The sequence below is a fragment of the Hyperolius riggenbachi genome, chromosome 3, assembly GCF_040937935.1.
Source record: "Hyperolius riggenbachi isolate aHypRig1 chromosome 3, aHypRig1.pri, whole genome shotgun sequence".
Classification (NCBI taxonomy): domain Eukaryota; kingdom Metazoa; phylum Chordata; class Amphibia; order Anura; family Hyperoliidae; genus Hyperolius; species Hyperolius riggenbachi.
This window is the reverse complement of record NC_090648.1, coordinates 94,638,133-94,658,631: the sequence shown is the minus strand read 5'-3', so window position 1 is coordinate 94,658,631 and position 20,499 is coordinate 94,638,133. Positions and strand designations below refer to the sequence as shown.

Genomic DNA, 20,499 nt, shown 5'->3' with positions numbered 1-20,499 from the left:
CAAACTCCGCCCGCTGCCCAAATCTGGCCTCCAGAGCCATTGCATTTGGCCTGAGTGGTGTCCCCACTTTTGCATTATGTCTGGCCCACTGTAGACCTCCATGGAAGCTATATTGGAGGAGGGAGGGGCAAAGCACTAGACACCAGGGAACTGTACAGGGGAGGGAGGAGGCCACTAGACACCAGGGAACTGTATAGGGGCTGGAGGGGGCCGCTAGACACCAGGGAACTGTATAGGGGAGCGAGGAGACCTCTACAAACCAGGGAACTGTACAGGGGAGGGAGGAGCACTAAACACCAGGGAACTATATAGGGGAGTGATGAGGCATTAGACACCAGGGATCTGTATAGGGGAGCGAGGAGGCATTAGACACCAGGGATCTGTATAGGGGAGCGTGGAGACATTACCAGGGAACTGTATAGGGACAGGAGGAGGCCACTAGACACCAGGGAACTGTATAGGGGAGGGAGGAGGCACTAGACACCAGGGAGCTGTATAGGAGAGGGAGGAGACATTACTCACCAGGGAACTGTATAGGGGAGGTAGGAGGCACTAGACACCAGGGAGCTGTATAGGAGAGGGAGGAGACATTACTCACCAGGGAACTGTATAGCGGAGGGGCGAGGGCTATTAGATACCAGAGAACTTTATAATGGAGTGAGGCGGCCACTAGACATTGAGGTTGGCATGCTACTTGGTCCCAGTGCTCAGTTTCGTCCTACTTTGTATTTGAGTTTGACACCCTCGGCTTTAATGAATATTTTATATTTGCTTTTGTATTCAGCCTCCTCCATGAATTCCTGCGGGGATCCCCATTCCGAGAGTACCAGGAAAGTATGTACTTCGATCGCTTCTTGCAGTGGAAAAGCCTTGAGAGGTAAGAGGAACTGGCTGGAAAGTAACATTGTGTTATCCGGAAAGTAGAGTTCTGAGGGGAAAAAATAAATGTAATCCATTTTGGGATAAGACTGTAACATGACAAAATGTGGAAAAGTGATGCACCGTGAATACTTTCTGGCTGCACTGTATATAACAGTCCCAGTAATGCATTGTACGCACTTTGCTTGCAAGAGGACCTCCAGACTGCGTTTTATAAGACATGAGAGCTTGATTACTGATGTAATAAACAGTGTATTGCTTTACCAGTTCACAACATAAAAAGATGAAACCTACAGAAAATGTCAACCCGAACATGTGTCCAACTGACTGGTAAATGGGGTGAGACTCGGGCCTGAGTCCTACATTAGGCTCTGAAACTGAAATGAGAGGAATATATGGAGGCTGACATATTTATTTAATTTTAAACAATTAGTGTTGCCTGGCAGCCCTGCTGATACTCAGCCTCAAATACTTTTATCTATAAACCCTAAACAAGCATGCAGATCAGATGTTTCTGACAATCCTTGACAGGATTAGCTGCATGCTTGTTTCAGGTGTGTGATCCAGGCACTACTAATTCCTGAATAATCAGCAGGGCTGCCAGGCAACTGGCCTTGTTTAGAAGGAAATTAATATGACGGCCTCCATATCCCTCTCACTTCAGTTTTCTTTTAAATTGTGCCAGCCCCTTCCAACTTCACTAAGCTTCTCCTCTGAGGCTTTGATCACATCTAAAATCGCTGAAGCCAGCATTTTACGATTTTGTGAGTTTTTTTTTTTTTCCCCCTCCCAGCGCTTACCTTTTTGTATAAAGCGCTTTTCTAAGCACTTTTGCAGAGCGATTTGTTTTTTCACTTCCTGACGCAAGTCATGAAGTGAACTCTTTGCCAGTTCAAAAAAAATGTCTCAGTGGATCTTGCAGAATGATGTGAATCTAGGCAGTTTTAGAATTGACCTATCCCTTCGCACCTCAGCTTTTACACAATTGGCCCTTTTTCAAGCTGCATGAATTTGCATAGAACATTTAAAGAGAGTCTGAAGCGAGAATAAATCTCGCTTCGGACCTCATAGTCAGCAGCGGCATGTGTGCCCCTGCTAAAACGCCGCTATCCCGCGGCTAAACGGGGGTCCCTTACCTCCCGAAATCCCCTCCGAGCAGCGCATCCCCTCTTCGGATTAAGGCAGGGCTAACTGCCGCAGCCATGCCTCCTGCGCGTCTATCAGCGCGTATCTCCGCCTCTCCCCCGCCCCTCTCAGTCTTCCTTGGGGGAGAGGCGGCGATGCGCCGCTGATAGATGGCGCTGAGAGGCAGGGCTGCAGCCGTTAGCCCTGCCTCAAGAGCGGCAAAATCTACGACCAAGTTGGTTGTAGATTTTGCAGGGGTTGGGGGGTCAGGGACCCTCGTTTAGCCGCGGGATAGCAGCGTTTTAGCAGGGGCACACATGCCCCTGCTGACTGAGACAAGAAGCAAGATTTATTCTCTCTTCAGTGTCTCTAAGTAATTCTGCCTCAACTCTGAAATAATTGCATCTCATTGACCATCCATTATCTTGCCATGTTTTTTTTTTGCTAGTTTTTTTAAAAACGGACATGTTTACCAGGGATGCTGATTTTTATACAAGTTGGAATATTGGCAAGTCTACCTATGACAGAGGCCCATCCATATGCAATGAACTTTTTCTCCTGAGTTGGCTCCTAGGATATAATTTTCATCTTCTCTTTAAAGAGTAACTGTCAGGCTGCAAAAGCTAATTTAAACCTCTATTCTCCTGTGTTAAACAGTTTAGAAGGAAGCCAAAAAGGCAATACTGAAGTTAAAAATCTCTTACTTTTGATGTGTGCTGACAGCAAGGCTCTGTATTCCCAAGCCCTTAAAAAGGACGAGAGGCCGCATACCATACTGCAAAGCATTCTGGGGCCCTCCCCTCGGCTGCTAGTGAGAAGTTACAGGCTCAAGTTACAACAGCATGTAATGCTGGGCTGCTCACAGCACTGATAAATCTCTGGGCAGAGTACACTGCAGGAGTCCACTATTGTTCCTAGCCACATGGCTAATTAATATTCACTGCACAGTAGTGTTATTCATTACAAGGTTTTTTTGTGAGTGGACTCATCAGGAAGCAGGGAGGATATGAAATCACAATTGGCTTCATAGGAGACAGACAAACGTGGAACCTACCATGAGCTGTCAGGAGCATCATTCTCTGCAAATACTATATAAAAATTCTGTGAAGTACAAACGTGGACAGTGAAATGCATATGTAATGTAAGTACAGCCAATCTTTAGCTACTGATATGTGTTTATTTTCTCTGAGACCTTATACCGAACAGCTCCTATTTAAAATAACTTTTTTAGCATTTTACAATTGAAAAAGTATCTAAAAGTTGGGGGGAAAAGTATTATCAAAATTATTTTGAGTATTTTCTTGTTTGCTGGAGGTTGAAAAGGTGGTTTATTAATAAGTTTAAACATATCATCAAGGAGAAAACTCAGGAGAAAATGTGAATTGAATATGGGCCATAGTCTATTAATCAGGAGTGCGCCCCTCCATGCTTCTTATACACATGAAATGTACAGCCAAGTAACTCTTTTGCCTTTCCTTTCAGTGGCATTGCAGAATCACCAGAAGATCTGATTCTGATTTGTATCTCCTGTCATTTCATGATCAGTTCTGTGCCTGGATGTGCAGCCTATACTATAGACGTGTAAGGCAGGGTTCACACACAAAACATGTGAAGGCCGAGTGCAAAAAAAGTGTTCACCCAATGGCTATCATTCATAAAGGACCAGTCGGTAGTGCGGGAAAACACCGTTCTTCTCCGCAACCGGTACTTAAGACTTCTGGGTGGTCATTCATAAATAAGTTGCCTGTTGCGATACAAGTGCGGAGGTTTTCTGGAGGAAGCTGGCGGTAGCGTGGCAGAAGACATGCGGAAACATAAAAGCTGCCCGATTCCCTCCGTGCGCTCCTCTGTCTGATGCTGCTTGGGAGGTCCGTCCCATTCATTTACAAAGACAAAAGACAAATAACATTTATATTGCGCTTTTCTCCTTGCGGACTCAAAGCGCCAGAGCAGAGCAGCAGCCACTAGGGCGCGCTCTATTGGCAGTAGCAGTGTAAGGGAGACTTGCCAAAGGTCTCCTACTGAATTAGTGCTGGCTTACTGAACAGGCAGAGCCGAGATTCGAACCCTGGTCTCCCGTGTCAGAGGCAGAGCCCTTAACCACGTAATCCGCCCGCCTTTCGCTACTGTCGAGCAAGCTGTATTTTCCTTCCGCATACCGCTTGCTCTAATCTTTATGAATGGACGTGTTTGTAACTTTCTCTAGATAAATCTAGAAAAACTCCGCACAAGGCGGAAATGTTTCGCTCTGCACGGGAATGTAAGCTTTTCATGCGGAAAGAGCCTTTATGAATGGGGATTTTGCTGAGTGTACGGTAAAGTCAGCGGTATTAAGAATTTCCGCATGCGGAAATGCTTTATGAATGATAGCCAATGTCTAATAAAAGTCAGTGGAGAATTGCACTATTGCTAAAATGTGCAAAATTGGGTTTAAAAAAAAATACATGTAAAAAAAAACTACATATTGCAGCATACATTCCCACATTGCATGCAAATTCCCATTGACTTTCATTAGCTGAGGTAAAAAAAAAACACGTCTTTTGGCAGATTGCTCTACCCCCTACAGACGATACCATTGCTGCTGAGACATTCAGATGTCAAGGATTTGTACAGTGCATTTATACGCTTTCTGTGGAAAAAGGGTAAGGCAAGAATAGCTCTGTCAAAGCTACAGCTCCCTAAAATTTTGGGGGGCCTAGCTGTACCCGATATAAGGAGATACAATATAGCTTGTCTAACCCGCCATGTAAGGGACTGGATTAATAACTCGAGCATTTATTCAAATTACGACCTAGAGTCCTCATATGCCGAGCCATGGTCCCTCTCTGGCTTGCTACACACATCGTATAAACATCTACCACCAAAATTTAGAAGTACCAAAATTTTGAATGATACCATAGTGACTTGGAGAGAGCTGTGTAAAACATTTAACATGCCTTACCTGATTTCCAAATATATGCCCCTGCGTGGCTTGCCGGAATTCCCGGTGAGTCTGGCCCACGGAGGTTTTTATGAATGGCAGGACAAAGGAATTCACCGATTGGGACAATTATTAGATCTGAATGCAGGTAAATTACTATCCTTTATGGGAATCAGGTCAAAATATGGCATTCCACGCCACCATTTTCTATACTATGGCCAATTGAGATCATCCTTAGAAAGTAAGGAGAATCAATTTAAAAACATAACTACATTAAATAAATGGATGAATTCCTAGCCCCGCGTATTCCTAAAATATCATTGTCTGTGATTCAGACGGACCTCCAACAACTAACAGTTGCCAAAAAAGCAGCAAACAATCTAACCAGCTGGTCTAAACATATATCAAGCGATGACCTATGACCTTCCAAAAAAAATTCTTGAGGGATATGGGGTGATCCATAAACTGGCGAGAGTCCCATTTAAAATGTATCCATAAAGCTAAGTATGCCTTTAATATTAAATATAAGAATCCACCAGCGTATTATACACCTAAATGCCCCAAGTGTAATCAAGCTGATGCAGACTTATACCATTGTGTGTGGAGTTGTCCAATTGTGGTAGATTTTTGGAAAAAAGTGATGCATTATACTAAGCAAATGTGTAAAATCCAATTGGAACTGAGCCCTCTGTTAATGCTGTTTAACTATGAGGAACCACATTCAGAGACAGAGGACAATCCCCAGGCAACTACCAAAGTTTTGAGTAAACTGGCTCATCTGATTCTAATCACAGCTCGAAAAGTGATCTTCAATAAGTGGATTTACGCAAGCCCTCCCACAATGTGGGATGTTAAAGAGGAACTCGTGCATCTTCACCAACTGGATAAAATGGACACACTAAACCACAAGGATAAAAAAACAGTCATTCTTTAAAAAGTGGAAACTCTTTATTGAAAAGATTTATACACAACAGGAAATAAGAGACTTGATGGAACACTTCAAGTACACAAAATGGTATCTAACGGAACATTTGCTGGGCACGCTGAGAAGACTAGACATTTCTTAAATTTTTTTGGAAGTTTATGGTCTGGAGTGACCGGGAAGGGCCGAGGGAGGGGGGGGGGGGGGAGGGCGGGGTGTTAGGGGGGAAAAGGAAGATCCGGAAAACTACTCCTTCAAGACACTACAAGGAGAGGTTTTCATTGGACCCTTTATGATTACATAATTTGGTTTGTAAAAGCTACTTCCTGTATGCTAGAATCTTTAAGCCCATTACCTTATTGAAGGAATGAAACCTTGCCGGTGTAATATGTGAAATGTTCAATAAAATGTTGTTTAAATAAAAAAAAACACATGTGAAAAACGCAATAGGTGTGAACCCTGCCTAACCACGTGTAATATGATTCTTTTTGCACTTAGTGACACTGAAAAAATCCCAAACAATGATGACATAATGAATTGTATGTGTAGTACAGATAATTAATTGAACATCAGTAGCAAAGAAAAGTCTTATATTTTTATTTTTAGTTTATATAGCTTTTTTAACCACTTCCGGATACCGGGTGGTTTTGCTGATCGGTGCTGCGTGGGCTCTCCAGCCCGCAGCACCGATCAGCTAGCAGCCAGGCCGATCAGACTTCCCCCCTTTTTTCCCCACTAGGGGGATGTCCTGCTGGGGGGGTCTGATCGCCGCCGGCTGCTTGCGCTTGCGGGTGGGGGCTCTCTTCAAAGCCCACCTCCGCAGCGCTTCCTGGCCGCCTTCCCCTTCCCTCCCTCTACCTCCCCCTGTGAGCGGCGCAGGACGGAATTCCGTCCTGCGCCGGATAGGATAGGCTTCAGCCTATCAGGTGCCGGCGGTCCCCGGCCAATCAGAGGCCGGGGATCGCCGATCTCCGCCACGGCGCTGCTGCGCAGCAGCGCCGTATACATGTAAACACCGGGGAAGATCTACCCCGTGTGTTTACATTTACCCTGCGAGCCACGATCGGAGGCTCGCAGGGTGTTCACGGAGACACCCTCCGTGAACTGACATGGAACGCGTTTCCATGCAATCCACTTCAGGATTCAGGGGCGTAGTTAAGCGTACGCCGAATCCTGAAGTGGTTAAAACATTTTTTTATAGCATCATTCTCTAATCTTTGCAGTTTACAAAACTACACTCTGTATTTTAAATATGAAACAGAGCAGAGCTAATGACCATTTGATCTTCCCTGCAGTAAAACCTTATGTGACGTTGTCTTTCACGGTTTCTTTGATGTATAAGTGCTTCCAAAAGCAGGACCTGTATTCCACCCATGTTGGCTCAGAGAGCTCAGAGAAGCTCTTTTGCATAGAGATAACAAGGGACGTTTCTAAACTCTTCCTGTGCTTTAAACAAAATAAGACTCATATCTTTGCTGCTAATGTTCTATTTCTTAGCTGTACTACACATACAATTAGATGTAGATCACTTGTAATGAGTCATTATTATTATTTTGCAGGCATGCCGTTACAAAGGACACCTTCAGGCAATACAGAGTGCTGGGCAAGGGGGGATTTGGGGAGGTAGGTGATATTCACTGTTGTAACTGCCTGTGGCCCATTCTTCATGGCCTCTTGCCTTATTCTGCTGCATGTTGTTCCTTCTACTGACTGTACTGCAGCTTAGCTCTTGTATGGCGCCTTCTAAAGTGAACCTGTCATGAAGCCGATTTACAAGCTGCCATTCCCTTTCTTGTATTATTGGTGCTGAATGATCTAGCTCACCCCATGGTTTAGGGCTCTTTCACACTAGAGGCTGCGGTAGAAAAGGCTGAAAGTCAGCCTTTTGCTTAACGCCAATACATAGCGTTTTCAAAGCGTTTTCAAAGCGTTCTACAGCTCATATGAAAACGTCCTTTTTTTTTCTTCTATAAAAATAAGTGAACAAGATAGCTGTAAAACGCTTTGAAAAGGCTTTGAAAACGCTGAAGTTGGCGTTTTCCATTGACTATCATTGAAACGCCAACAGCCAACTTCGGCTGTTAACAGCCCTGAAAAAGCTCCTGGGAGCGTTGAAACGCAACGCTCCAAAACGCCGAGTTAGATGTGAAAGGTAAAATGAAAGTCTATGGACTTTCTTTTACCTAGCAAAACGCCAACTTCGGCCGTGGCGTTAAAACGCCGAAAAATCCCTCTGGTGTGAAAGGGCCCTTAGTGAATGACCAGAAAGAGGTGTGTGCCTTCTCTTGGACAGTGACTTTCCAAGTAATAAAGCTACAGCATGTGTGTTGGCCATGGAAAGGATATCTATAGTACGTCTGGGCCTACTAATGCTTTATTTGCATAGTACAACCTGGCCAAATCACATTTCCTCCTTTCTTATTGCCGTTGCTGCGGAAGTGTTTGTCTGTCACCTCAGGTCAGGCTCTTCTTGGTCTCTCCTCTTGATTGATAGCAGCTGCATAGTGGAAGTGTCGGAACAGGCTGGCACTCCTGGCTGTTCCTCAGTGTGACACATTAGGGTGCAACAGCAGCAGAGGGGATCACATAGAGCCCCCTTATATATGTAATGGGGTGGTGGCAGCAACTATGGGGCAGATTAAAGTGGATCCGAGATGGAAAACTAACTATAACAAGTGACTTGTCTATATATCTTATCTAAAGTTTAGATAGTTTACACAGCAAATCTAGCTGCAAACAGCTTCATCAGAATATGATTATTTATTCCTGTAATACAATGACAGCGGCCATGTTCTGTTTGTAAACATTACACACAGGCAAGCTGATCTGCATCTCCAGCCCTCAGCCTGTGAAAACCTAATTCCCCCTCCTCCCCCCTCCCCTCTGCCTCTGAATTATCTGGCTAGTAACACCTTCCCCTCCTTTTGCCCAGACTGAGTTCCCATAAGCCCTTGCAACTGTCTGAAAATGCTAAGGCACTCTAAAAAGCTGTGGTCGAGGCTTGTTTATAGGGAATTAGAGTATTAAAACAAAAAAAAAAAGTATTTGGCTTGAGGAATGCCCTATAAACTATATGAAAGGAACACAATTATGCGATGAGTAAATGTTTATCTCGGACCCACTTTAAACTTTACTGTCACTCTAGTTTCCCAGGGGTGACTGGAGCCACTCTAAAGAAAACATTAGATATAAATGTGGGCAGCACAGTGGCGTAATGGTTAGTACTCTCACCTCGCAGCACTCTCACCTCGCAGCACTGGTTCCCCAGTTAGAATCTCAGCTGGGCTAGTTTACACTTGAATACGTTTTTCGCATGCAGAAAAACAATGGACAGCAATGCAAAACTGTCAGATAACGCATGCAGAAAAACTGACGAGTGGAGACAGACATGGTTCTCCCGCAGATCTGATTGCCAATGACAGTCTGTGGACATCAGGGCAGTCTAGACAGTCTAGATAGTCTCCTGAAATGATTGTATTGAAGGACAGAAGGTACAAATGGGCCTTAAAGGGAACCTAAACTGAGAAGGATATGGCTTTTTTTCCCTTTTAAAATACCAGTTGCCTGATTCTCCTGCTGATCCTGTGTCTCTTATACTTTTAGCCACAGCCCCTGAACAAGCATGCAGATCAGGTGCTCTGACTGAGGTCAGACTGGATTAGCTGCATGCTTGTTTCAGGTGTGTGATTCAGCTTCCACTGCTGCAACCAAAGTGATCAGCAGGACTGACAAGCAACTGGTATTGTTTAAAAGAAAACAGCCATTTCTCTCTCAGTTAAGGTTCCCTTTAAAGGACAACTAAAGTGAGAAGGCTATGGAGGCTGCCATATTTATTTCCTGTTAATCAATACCGGATGCCTGGCAGTCCTGCTGGTCTATTTGGCTGCAGTGGTGTCTGAATGACACCAGAAACAAGCATGCAGCTAAACTTGTCAGATCTGACAATCATGTCAGAAACCTCTGATCTGCTGCATGCTTGTTCATGGACTGTGGCTAAAAGTATTAGAGGTAGGAAATAAATATGGCAGCCTCCACATACCTTTTGCTACAGTTGTCCTTTAAAGCAGAGAAGCTGCGTAATGAAGACAGGAATCAAGCTTTTCCTCTAACAGAGGAATTTGCCTTGAAAGATAAAGATTAGCTACTGTGGACAACCTCTCCACTGTTGGTTGTTGGTTCCTCGCTCCAGTGATGACAGGTTGTCTGATTTGTGACCAAGTCACCATGGCCATCTCGTGTCCCTTCTCTGCTCCTTTTCCTGTTTTTATTTGTATTTGTTTCCTAATGTAATGATCTCCTGTCCTCCATTTAGGTGTGCGCCTGCCAAGTCCGTGCCACAGGGAAAATGTATGCGTGTAAAAAGCTGGAGAAGAAGAGGATCAAGAAGAGAAAAGGCGAATCCATGGCTTTGAATGAGAAACAAATCCTGGAAAAAGTCAACAGCCGTTTTGTGGTACTGTCCTTATTATAATAATAATAATACCCATTTAAAGAGGAACTTCAGCGTAAACAAACATACTGTCATTAAGTTGCATTAGTTATGTTAATTCAAATCGATAGGTAATATAATCTCTTACCCACCGTTTTAAAAGAACAGGCAAATGTTTGTGGTTTTATGGGGACAGGCAATTTTTGGTTGAAAGGAGGTGACGGGAAGCATGAGACACGGTTCCAACTGTCCTTTGTCCTGATCACCCCTACCAGTTGCTAGGCAACGAGAACATCATCATCAGAAATCCCATCATGCTTTGCACAGTATCAGGGGAAAAATGCCTGGGCAGTTTTCTTTGATGGGGCGGAGCTTAGCTTCTGTGCAGCTAAAAATGAGGCTTGGGTAAGAAAAACAAAGTTCTGATGCTGTGAAACTGTTGAAAACACCAAGCCTTTTCAGTTCTGCTGAGTAGATTTTTAGTCTGGATGTTCACTTTAAGATTGAACTCCAGACAAACCACTGAATACACAGATTAAATATTGTATGTGTGAAATGTCTTACCTCACATGTAGTTTGTAATTCTGTCCAGCCAGTCCTGTAATTCAGATGGCTATAGGCAGCCTAGCTAGAGCACACAGCTGGCAGCTAGAACTAATAGCTTTTCCTAAGCTCACCTATACAGAGATTGATGAAAATGTAATGGGGCCCTAGGCAAGGTACTATATTTGGGGGCCCTTTGTGGTCCTTTGGTAAGCTGAATTGAAGATAAGCACCTGCTTAGGTTGCCTGGGGGTTGGTTCTGCTCTGCTCCTATAGAGCAGAGTGGGTCATATATTTGGAAGGTGCACAGCAGCAGCACACGGATGATTCACACTGTAAAGAGACCGATAGGACTGGACTTATCAAGACCCGTTCAAGAAAATCTAGAGCCAGAGAGGAGCAGCGACACAGAGCACTTAATCAGATTTAATTTTGTTCAATAAAACAAGGATTCTAGTTGGTTTCTTCTTCAGGCATGATACAGAACTGGGTCAGAATTGTCTCAGGCTACGGTTTTGACCCAATTCTGTATCATGTCTAAAGAAGAAACTTAGTTTGGAAAGCTTGCAAAGAAATCTTGCACAGTAGTCATTAAAGGTATCGCCTAAGCAACTTTTTTTTTGTGTGTCTTTAGATATCAGTAGCAACCTATTTGGTGATGAGCCAAATGCTGATCAACCGTACCTAAAACTTAATTATAAAGTGACTATAGAGCCTTTAACGTGTTGTGCTGAAAAGTGACATTTCAGAATGAACAATGTAAAGCTCTCAGCATTCAGTCATTAGTACCTTATCTAATGACCATCTACGGGCAGCCATGCCAACTTGGCCAGACGAGTGTTGTGTAACTGCTGGAAAGCACATTGAAAATAAACTATGTGCTGATGACGCAGGGCCGCAGTTTCACAGCGCTGGGAGAGGCCTGATCATTGTCACCAGGAAGTAATTAGAGTCCCCCCAGCATTCATAAATCCAGTGTGGCATTTAGCTTGGGTATTTGATTGCTTTTTGTCTGTTTAAAGTTCACATTCCCCCAGAACTGATTAGAAGGTTTTGGATGGATCTCAGAGGGGAGGGGTCAGTATATCCAGGAACACGCGGATGGACGTGTGACTGCCACATAGATCTCAGTTTGGTACATTGATCACTAATGCCCATTTCCATTCCATTTTTTGGGCTCTTATCAACCAGCTTGAGCTATGCCTAAGGCACATAATTTCATTTTTTTATACAGCTAAATCCCTTTAAAGCAGGAGGATTAGCCATACTATGCCAGGGGAAAAAACACATGTATATAAGTAGATAAATACTTGATCTACTTACATTACGTGTATTGTACTGTCCACGTTTTGATTTCAGTGAATTTTATATAATGAAGTGAATTCTGTTCCTGGTGGGAACCATGTCTTTTGCCCACAGTTTGAGGCTACATCTTGATGTCATTTCTGCTCTTAATTTTTTTTCTTTTCTCCTCCAATCGCTGAGTCACTTCAGCCTTGCTTATAAACACAAGTGAGCAGAGGATCTCGTTTCAGATGGGCAGCTAGGCAGGTATATAAATGGAAGAAGAGGAATATATTATAGATAAAAAGAACTCCCAGCATGCAACTGTTTGGCACTGACTATTAAAGGGCCAATGCTCCAAAAGTATGGGATAACTTCAAACCATAACAGCAGAAAAAGTTTTGAATGCAGGATTAGCATCTTTTTCACTTAATACGTTCAGACCAGTTGCTGTTGAAATGTGATTTTTTATGGTGACAATCCCGCTTTAACGCTTGTCTACTCATAATCCCCTCATCTGGGTTCTTCCTTAGATCATAATCCTGGAATTGCTAGATTTATGAACTCGTTATCAATAGCATATATTAGTACAATTTACTACACCACGCCATGGGAAGATGTTGGCACAATATAAATAAATGGTAATATCTAATCTAATTTACAACTAAAAACATTCCTGTATTTCTTTTGCACTGCTGGCCTCCATAGTTCATCCAAACAGCCACAGCCACTGCATATCTAAGTGATATAGTTACATAGCAAGTTCGGGTGAAGAAGATATCCGTCCATCAGTGTCACCAGTGAAATGAATATTTGAGAGACAAAGGCCTCTGTTCTAAAGGAGGCTGAACTGCGTTCTCTCTACGCCCCTGAAAACCAGGTACACATTCAGAACTGCTGGTGTATAGTGAGCCTGTAGCTTATACATTTTAGACAGCCTGTTTTGGACTTCCTGGACCTGATCAGTGCATGGATTGATTTGACTCTATGGAATAGGATTCATACCAGTACTACTGCTTTTTAGTACCGGTAAGTGGGATTTTTGGTCCCTTTTCAGCCCCCTATACCTTCCTACTGGTTCTGGGTCACCATGAGCTATCTGGGTATTCAGAAAATTGTTGATCTATGAAATGCATAGTGTGGTCACAGTCACCATGACTGGTAATCATGGAGTTGGGTGAGTGCAGTTGGCTTCAGGAAGGATAAGACAGTTTAACTAATCAGAAGCCTTGTTCTTGGCACAGGTGAGCTTGGCGTATGCCTATGAAACGAAGGACGCTCTGTGCTTAGTACTCACCATCATGAACGGAGGAGACCTCAAGTTTCACATCTACAACATGGGCAATCCCGGCTTCGAGGAGGAGCGAGTAGTATTCTATGCTGCGGAGCTCTGCTGTGGGCTGGAGCACCTTCACCAGGAGGGCATAGTGTACAGGTAGGCCTAGAGTTATACCACAGAACCAAGTCAGCCAAGAGTGCTGACAATCTTCCCGTGCTTCACTGTGCTGATAGGAAAACGTGCATGATTAGTGCACTATGTGTGTTTGTGAAAAATACTTCCATCTGATTTTTATCTCCCACACACATTTACTTTTGCTCATTAGAACACTTTGTTACATGATTGTTTGACTTGTTAATTCGGTTAACTTAAATGGAAGGTCTTCATTCCCCCAGTCTTGTTAAAATATACCTGATTCAACCGGAAGGCTGGAGAGTATGTTTACAACTTGTGCAGCTCATAATTTATGAAGTTAAATGAAAAAATAAATATTACAGAAATATGTATTTTTAATGTGTAACCGAAACAAATAAAAAATAGATACTTGCCTAAGAAGAGGTATGCCTCTGGATGCTGCAGAGACTTCCCACGTCGTCCTGGCCCCCACCGTTGCCGCGCATGGGTCCCTGGAACTTGTCCAATAAGAACTTGTTGGCTGCGTTTTATAATGGCCACGCTCCTGTGCGCGAGTATGGCCATGCCTGTGCAGTAAGCTGAAGCTGCTCATACACTATTGGCTCATGTCACTGCGTAGGCGTGGCTGTACTTGTGCAGGCGCAGTATAGCTGAGGAGCGCGGTGTCGGGCAGCATCGGCGGTCTCCAGAGGTTTCCCTTTTCTTCGATATCTATTTTTGTTTTATGCAGCCTCGGATTCTCCTTAAAGCTGATCTGAGATAAAAAACAAACTATAACAAGTAACTTGTCTATATATCTTATCTAAAGTTTAGATATTTTACACAGCAAATTTAGCTGCAAGCAGTTTTAATAGAAAATGATTTCTTCCTGTGATACAATGACAGCAGCCATGTTGTTTGTAAACCTTACACAGAGGCAGGCTTATCTGTATCTTGATCACTAAACCTGTGAAAAAATCCTAACCCTCCCTCCTCCCCTCTGCCTCTGAAATCAATGGCTAGTAACACCTCCTCCTCCTCCTGCCCAGACTGAGCTCCCATGAGCCCTTGCTATTGCCAAGGCTCTCTGAAAACCTGTGGGAGTGGTTTATTTAGTTTATAGGGAATTAGAGTATTAAAACAAAAACAAAAAAGCATTTGGCTTGAATGCCCTATAAACAATAGGAAAGGAACACAATTATGCAATGAGTAAAAGTTCATCTCTGGTCCTCTTTAAATACCCAATCCAATAGCACTACAGAGCTCTCCTTAAAAAAAAATTGATCTTGTTCTATTTTTACATTCATAGATTTATGGGTGGTGCATAAAAGTAAGGTGTTAACGCGTAATAATTATTTTATGGAGGTCTTTAATGTTTTGTAAGATTGTGGTGCCACTGCTTAAAAGTAAACTTCAAACTGCAACAAGCGAAACATTGTATTGACATCGCTAGCAGAGTTCTTTTAAAAGCGTCAGATTTTTTTTATCAACTTTATTAGCACACTTATTTTTCTAATACTTTTTTTTTTTTTTCAGGGACCTGAAACCAGAAAATATTCTCTTAGATGATGATGGTAAGTATTCGACTTCTGTCTTGTGTGTCCCTGTAAAAATATTAACATCTTTTATGCAGGGAATACACGGCTCGATTTTGCCACTCGATTCTCCCGCTCGATTCCGCATTCAATTCTCTTATCTTCCGCTTGTTTTTCTTATCTTTTTCCATTCACTGCCATCGGGAATCAAGTGGCAAAACGATTGGGCGGGAGATCGGACATGTCGGAAATTATCTATCGAGCCATCTTTAATGGGTCAAAATCGAGCCGTGTATGCCCAGCAGAAGTCTTGTTGTATACTTTATACTAGGGCCAGAGCCATATAGTCTGTGACACCCCCCCCCCCCCCCCCCCATCCTTTCCTAGCTAATAGTGCTCCTCTGGGAGTATTTGCAGCAGTGCAGTTCACTCACCTGTCTGGCTGGGGAGCTCCCTACAGTCTGTGCCCTTCATCCTCGCCGGTGCCATTCTTCTGTGACAAGGCGGGGTGTGTAACATGAGTATGGACATGCCGCCAGGTCACAGAGAACAGGCACCAGGTAGATGGACAAGGGAAGCAGTGCGCTGGCCAGACAGGTGAGTTCTCTCCACCGCTGCAAGTACTTTGAAGCAAGACGGCTGATTTCAGTGCAGAGCTGCGCCAGTGATTTGGATGCCGCTATAGGCCATAATGAAAATTACGGCTACAGTGGCGCTCAATGTGGAATTTGAGTGTTGGCGTTTGCCGGAGCTCAATTTAGAAATAGACTGGGTAAACTGGCTGTCGGCAATAGCCAGTGCCTGACTTTTTTATCTGGCCCAGGCTGAGCCATCTTTCCACTTAACCCTGCGCTAAAATGTGGCCACGCTAATTTTCAATGTGCGCCTCTGCAGGTCTTCAACATCGCCCCTTCCCCCACCCTTTTTTTTCGGAAATGTATTAATCTTGTGTGTAGAATGTGACAGGAATAGATCACTATAATCTGGTCCAGAGGGAGCTATCTTTTGGCCAAATCTTAACACTTTATGTACTGGAAAACAGATTACAATTGTTTTAGTAGTATAGTATATAATACTATATGTACCTATGTTTATCTCATCATGTCACAGGTCACTTAGGTATGCTTAGAAAACATTTACTGTGGAGCTGCATGTAACAGTATGGCATGGCGATGCTGCAAAACCTATAAAATAGTTAAGAAATGATCATGTTTTTCCTATTTGAAAATCACAAAGACAGTTCTTCTATTAAGAATTTTGAGATCTGTTATGCCTAAGGGCCCATTCACACCTAAAATCGCTAAGCGCAAAGCGATTTTCTGGAGTTTTCCAGCGTTTGAGTGCTTTCCCAGCGATTTTTCACTGTATAGAAAGCGTTTTTTAAGTGATTAGCTAATACTTAACATTGAAACGCCAATCACTCAGAATCCCTCAGAAAATGCTGCATGCCACACATTTGCGTTTCAGCAAAACGTTAAACGCTTAGATGAGAACAGAAGCATAGATAATACATTGAACAAGCGCTTTTCGAAATGCTAGCGCTTTTGAGCGATGCTGAAAGCAGAGCTGTGGAGTCTGAGTTGGAGTCGGAGCAATTTTGGGTACACGGAATCGAAATTGGAGTCTGAGTCAGGGATTTTATAAACTGAGGAGTCTAAGTCGGATTATTTTTGTACAAAATCCACAGCCCTGGTAAGTATTAGACTGAGTCATTTTGGGTACCTGGAGTCGGAGTCGGTGGTTTCATAAACTGAGTCGTCTGAGTTGGAAGATTTTTGTACTGACTCCACAGCCCTGGCTGAAAGCACTAGTAAAGCGCACAAGTGTGAAAAGGACCTTAATGGTATATGGGACCCTACAGCCAATGTATTTATATCTATATTTTTTATATTTCTTTGATAGAGTAGGGTAGTAGACTTCTCTGAAAACCACTGTACACCTTTTACATTTTTGCATGGTTCTTCCGTTGTAAAAGGATTTTTGGTAGGCTAATGTAATTGGTCTATGTATGAGATGCAAATAATTCTGAGTGGATGCAGGATTATGCAAAAGTGCATGGAGGTGTATTGTTAAAATATGCTTCCGCACCAACATGTCGGTGAATTTTAACAAATACACGTGTCGCCATAGACTAACATGACTTCCTGGCCGATGCAGATCGTCTCAACTGCGTTGGGGATGTGGTGAAAACGTAACGTCCCAGTATGAAATTCTCCATAGACTTTCGTTGCGTGACGGTGGGGTGCGGTAAAAATACCTCACCGGATGTGAAAGGGCCCTAAGGCCTTGTTCACATTGTGGGCTGTCCGCGTTGGGCGGTTTTTGACGCTTGGGTAGGCGATTTGTTTTTGTGCTTAGCGGTTTTCTAAGCGTTTTTTCCGAGCGATTTTGTAATTCACTCCCTGACGCAAGTCAGGAAGTGAACTCTTTGACCTGGAAAAGAATAAATACATATGTATTTATTCTTAAAAACACGAGCGCAGTCACCTTACTGCGTGCTTTTGTAAGCGGTTTCCTATTTTCCTATGCCTTCACCGCGCACGACCCGCGCTGATATGAACCGTCTCATAGACATTCATTGTCCACGCGGTCGGGGGGGCCTTTTAAAAACCGCACGCGGGCAAAAAAAAAGCCGAAAATGCCTGCAGTGTGGAGAAGCCCTTACTGGGCACCATAGATCATTGTTCATGCCACACCTTGCACTGGTAAATGCTGAATCAGCTGCCTACGTACTTGATAGTGTATTGGATAAGGGCTCTGCCTTTGCCATGGGAGACCAGAGTTCAAATCCTGGCTAGGGTCAGTACCTATTCAGTAAGGAGTCCTTGGGCAAGACTCCCTAACACTGCAGGAAGGCTTTTTGAGCACACCCTTAGTGGCTGCAGCTCTCAAGTGCTTTGAGTCCAACAGGAGAAAAGCACTAAATACATTTTAGTGATGATCAGATTAATATGCCAGATTACTGTGCTGTAGGTGATCAGTTTAGATCCGTGACCTTAAGGAATGTGCCTATTGAATAACTGTCCTAAAGTCCTTCATTACAATCTGAATGACTTGCTTATGTGGATATGAATACTTTGTTTTTAAGACAGACTTGTGTATGTGGAAAACGACTGAATGTGGTTTGTGTAATGCAATCCACCTTATGGCTGCCTCGGGAGCTGTTTTATTAGCCGCTCTCTGAGTGTAATGAGCCTGTAATGATTGCACGCTGCTTACGTTTATCCCTCAATAGAGTCTGTGTTTCCACACTGCCATTTATTGTGATAAAAGCCGACATCAGCTCACTGGTGCATAGAGGCGAGTCATCCAAGGCTTGCACAGCAATCTGTGACATCAGCATTCTGGGAGGTTGAGTCACACTGGGGATACACCACTGTGATTTGGGAAGGAAGTATAGCTGAGCCTATATTATTTTTATTGCTTGCCCTTTTGGTGTAATCTCACAGCGGATGTGACTGATTTCCGGACACGCTTTGATGTAAACCGGTTTCCCTGATGACCATCTCTTATACACTTTGTTTGCTCATCTCTGAATATGTTCTCAATGGATATATACCACAGACTCCCATTAAGGACAAAGTGGATATTAGAATACTTCCTTTAAAGAGAACCTGAGGTGTGTTTAAAGAATGTTATCTGCATACAGAGGCTGGATCTGCTTATACAGCCCAGCCTCTGTTGCTATCCCAAACCCCACTAAGGTCCCCCTGCACTCTGCAATCCCTCATAAATCACAGCCATGCTGTGAGGCTGTGTTTACATCTGTAGTGTCAGTCTCAGCTGCTCCTCCGCCTCCTGCCCCCGTCCCTTCCCTCCAATCAGCAGGGAGGGAAGGGATGCAGGCGGGGACTGGAGTTCTGCAGGAGGCGGGGAGAGCAGCAGACTGACACTATAGAGATAAACACAGCCAGCTCTGACAAGCTGTTTGTCAGCAGCGTGGATGTGATTTATGTAGGGATTGCAGAGTGCAGGGGGACCTTAGGGGGGTTTGGGATAGCAACAGAGGCTGGGCTGTATAGGCAGATCCAGCCTCTGTATGCAGATAATATTCTTCAAACCCACCTCGGGTTCTCTTTAAAGAGGAACTGTAACGACAAAACGTCCTCTGGGGGGTACTCACCTCGGGTGGGGGAAGCCTCCGGATCGTAATGAGGCTTCCCACGCCATCCTCCGTCCCTCAGGGGGTCTCGCTGCAGCCCTCCGCGCAGCGGTGACGTCAATATTTACCTTCCCGGCTCCTGCGCAGGCGCTCTGACGGCTGTTGGCTCCGAAGTAGGCGGAAATACCCGATCGCCGTCGGGTCTGCTCTACTCCGCAGGCGCAAGTTTCCGGCGCCTGCGCAGTAGAGCGGACCCGACGGAGATCGGGTATTTCCGTCTATTTCCGTGCCGAAAGCAGCCACAGCGCCCCCGCTGGAGCCAGCAAAGGTAAATATTGAAGTCACAGTCGGGCCTGTCGCCGGCTGTTCGGAGGGCTGCAGCGAGACCCCCGTGGGACAGAGGACGGCGTGGGAAGCCTCATTAGGATCCGGAGGCTTCCCCCACCCGAGGTGAGTACCCCCAGGGGAGGTTTTTCATGTTACAGAGTCTCTTTAAAGAGAAGCTCCAACCAAGAATTGAACTTTATCCCAATCAATAGCTGATACCCCCTTTTACATGAGAAATCTATTCCTTTTCACAAACAGACCATCGGGGGCACTGTATGGCTGATATTGTGGTACGTACTCTTGGCAGTTTCCTGTCTGTGAAACCTGTTGCATTGTGGGAAATAGCTGTTTACAGCTGTTTCCAACTGCCAAAACAGCAAGCAGCAGCTACATCACTTGCCAGCAGTAAAAATGTCACCATGTGATAAATGTCAGAATATAAATCAGGGATTTAAAATATTTTACAATGGGCAAACACTGACTAAATCATTTATACATAATTATTGTAAAATGAAGCACTTTTTTATTACATTATTTTCACTGGAGTTCCTCTTTAAAGGAATTCTGTAGGGGGGTCAGGGGAAAATGAGTTGAACTTACCCGGGGCTTCTAACGGTCCCCCGCAGACATCCTGTGTTGGTGCAGCCACTCACCGATGCTCCGGCCCCGCCTCCGGTTCACTTCTGGAATTTCAGACTTTAAAGTCTGAAAACCACTGCGCCAGCGTTGCCGTGTCCTCGATCCTGCTGATGTCATCAAGAGCGCACAGCGCAGGCCCAGTATGGTCTGTGTCTGCGCAGTACACTCCTGGTGACATCAGCAGGAGTGAGGACATGGGCGTGCAGGCGCAGTGGTTTTCTGACTTTAAAGTCAGAAATTCCAGAAGTGAACTGGAGGCGGGGCCGGAGCATCGGTGAGTGGCTGCGCCAACACAGGATGTCTGCGGGGGACCATTAGAAGCCCCGGGTAAGTTCAGCTCATTTTCCCCCGACCCCCCTACAGTATCCCTTTAACCACTTCAGCCTACAGTGTTGTTTCAC

The 20,499-nt window shown here is 44.3% G+C and overlaps 1 protein-coding gene across 1 annotated transcript in view; it reads left to right on the top strand.

Annotated features, from left to right (window-relative positions):
• LOC137562849 (G protein-coupled receptor kinase 5-like) overlaps window positions 1–20,499 on the top strand; it is a 139,923-nt gene that overhangs the window by 109,236 nt on the left and 10,188 nt on the right. Inside the window, exons 6-10 of the mRNA XM_068274606.1 lie at window positions 785–877; window positions 7,406–7,469; window positions 10,159–10,299; window positions 13,347–13,537; window positions 15,032–15,069. Coding sequence (XP_068130707.1) covers window positions 785–877; window positions 7,406–7,469; window positions 10,159–10,299; window positions 13,347–13,537; window positions 15,032–15,069 — 527 coding nt within the window. The remainder of the gene's footprint in view (window positions 1–784; window positions 878–7,405; window positions 7,470–10,158; window positions 10,300–13,346; window positions 13,538–15,031; window positions 15,070–20,499) is intronic.